Raw genomic sequence first — 2,389 nt, 5'->3', positions numbered from 1 at the left:
ATGGAATTCACTGCCACAGGAAGTGGTGGCGGCTACAAGCATGGATCGCTTTAAAGGGGAATTAGATAAGCATATGGAGTAGAGGTCCATCAGTGGCTATTAGCCACAAGGTATAGATAGGGACTCTGGGTCAAGTGATGCTCTGTCTTCTTGGTGCTGTGGGGGTCAACAGTGGGAAAATATACCCTGCTGGGCTTACCCAAAGTGAAAGGATTAAAGGTGCTCGTGGCCCCATAGTTCTAAGGAGCTGTGCTTCAGTTGGCTCATGGGGCAAAGAGACTTTTCATACGTGATCTGAGAAGTACAGGGCTGTGCACGCATCCCAGTTGTTTTAGGGCTTTGGCAGAGAGAGAAGCTCTTTACTCCCCCATATGGACATGGCTCAAGCACACGCAAGAGACTGGCGGGAAGGCCCTCTTCCCTATCTGTAATCAAACTCAAGTACAAGGTTTGAATCTAGCAAGGACAACAGCAACCTTCTCTGCCGGGTGAAGAGCCCCTTTCCCATGGCATCAGGACCCCCTGGAATTGCTTCCCGCTCCAACTTTATCCTGCCCTCCCCCCAAGGGGTTCAGATGAAGCACACATTCTCAGCCTAGCCCACCTCACAGGTTTGGTGTGAGGATAAAATGGAGGAGAGGAGAACAACAATTGGGGACCAATGGGGGAGAAAAGCAGGATACACATAAAGTAAATAAATAAGATTCTCAATGTAAGACAAACGAGGCAGAGAGAGAGATGTCCAAGTTCACCCAGCGAGCCCCGGTGTCAAGCAAGGATTCAAACCCACATCCCCCCACATCTCCTTTAAAAAGTTATCTCAGTTAGTAACCATAATTATGTAACCTGTGGCAGTAACCCAGTTATGCATTACTGAAAACAGTGCTTCCTTCTGAACCCATTGCCAATCAGTTTCACAGAGAATATGCCAAGTCTTAGCATTGCAGAAGAGGGAGAAAAATCTGTCTCCAGATCATGCATAACTGTATAACAATACTTCCTCTAGCACACGTGCACCCTTTAGACTTTCCTCAGAGGGAAAGTGCTCCAACCCCTTGATAATTTTGGTTGCTCTTCATACCCCCCCCAACACCAAGATGACAGAGCATCACATTGCCCCAGAGTCCCTATCTATACCTTGTAGCTAATAGCCACTGATGGACCTCTGCTCCATATGCTTATCTAATTCCCCTTTGAAGCCGTCCATGCCTGTAGCCGCCACCACTTCCTGTGGCAGTGAATTCCAAGTGTTAATCACTCTTTGGGTGAAGAAGTACTTCCTTTTATCCGTTCTAACCCGACCGCTCAGCAATTTCATGGAGTGCCCACGAGTTCTTGTACATGCTCGAGGTGCTGTTTATTTCACATGCTCCCAGAACTTCTCCACTTTTAAAAAAAGTGTCAGGGTTCAACCTAGGTTGGGGGTAACCCTGGGGCATTGTAACTAACAAACAGTTTCTGCTGGGAAAAAGAGCCAGATTGTAGTAGCAGCATAGAGACCAAGAAGATTTCCAGCTTTCAGAAGTCAAAGCTAATGAGAGTTAGTTGGGATCCTTTAAAGACTAGGTGGGTTCTCACCAGGTCCAGCAGGGTACTTCCCACATGCTTAAGTCATATGCTGCTCCCATCCCTTACAGATGTAAACTGCTTCAGCCATACCTCTGTAACTTCCTACTGTAGCTGCTTAGCTCACTTTGTCCTGTACGGAGTTTTACATTTTGCCTTTCTAACAGCTGGAGTGGCTCAGTCTGAGTGAATTTGGACTGGATCTTGTTTCGAACTCGCCTCTCTTTCCAGCAGCCCCCTTTCAGTAGTGTGTTATCAAGCAGCCTAAACGATTTTACACTCCGAAGCATCTGAAGACGTGACCTCCGATTCTCTAAAGCTTGCATGGCAACAGACTTTGTTCTGACAGGAGGACTGGCGGTCAGTTTTACTGAGCATACCCCAAAGAGCATTACAAAAGAATGGCGTCTTAAAGCGCTAACCCTAACGCTAGTTTTATTCTGAAGTAAGCGCATTCTCTCAGGAGTACTGATGATCTGGCATTCGTTGGGCCTAACCTGTCCAGAACTCCTTGCTCCGTAAACACATTCGCAATCCGCGAAGGTGTAATAAAACCAGAAGAGGCCGACGCAAGCCTGGGAGACCCGATCGCCGAGGCCCGTTTCCTTTTCCTCGCGAGGCGATCGCAAAGCGCCTGCCTGCCTACCTCCCGAGGGACACCAGAGGGGGTCTGCTGGCGCGCCTGAAGCAACGAGGACGCCATCAGCCAGGCAGCCCCCTTTCCCCTCCCCTCGCCACGCCTCCAGGCCTCTCGCCCGCCCCTCCCTTAGCAACACCCCCCCCCCCCCCCCCCCCCCCCCCCCCTCCACCCCCCCTTTCCTCC

At 49.8% G+C, this 2,389-nt stretch overlaps 1 protein-coding gene across 1 annotated transcript in view; it reads right to left on the bottom strand.

Moving 5' to 3' along the window:
• The window catches only part of ZDHHC13 (zinc finger, DHHC-type containing 13), a 42,951-nt gene extending 40,672 nt beyond the window's left edge, over positions 1-2,279 (bottom strand). The window contains exon 1 of the mRNA XM_015424413.1: positions 2,213-2,279. Within this exon, the coding sequence (XP_015279899.1) occupies positions 2,213-2,269 (57 nt within the window). The 5' untranslated portion in view covers positions 2,270-2,279. The remainder of the gene's footprint in view (positions 1-2,212) is intronic.
• Positions 2,280-2,389: the final 110 nt, after the last annotated feature.

The sequence above is a fragment of the Gekko japonicus genome, unplaced genomic scaffold, assembly GCF_001447785.1.
Source record: "Gekko japonicus isolate JY-2015 unplaced genomic scaffold, Gekko_japonicus_V1.1 scaffold26, whole genome shotgun sequence".
Classification (NCBI taxonomy): Eukaryota; Metazoa; Chordata; class Lepidosauria; order Squamata; family Gekkonidae; genus Gekko; species Gekko japonicus.
Note: the sequence above shows the minus strand (reverse complement) of the source record. Positions and strands in the feature narration are given on the sequence as shown.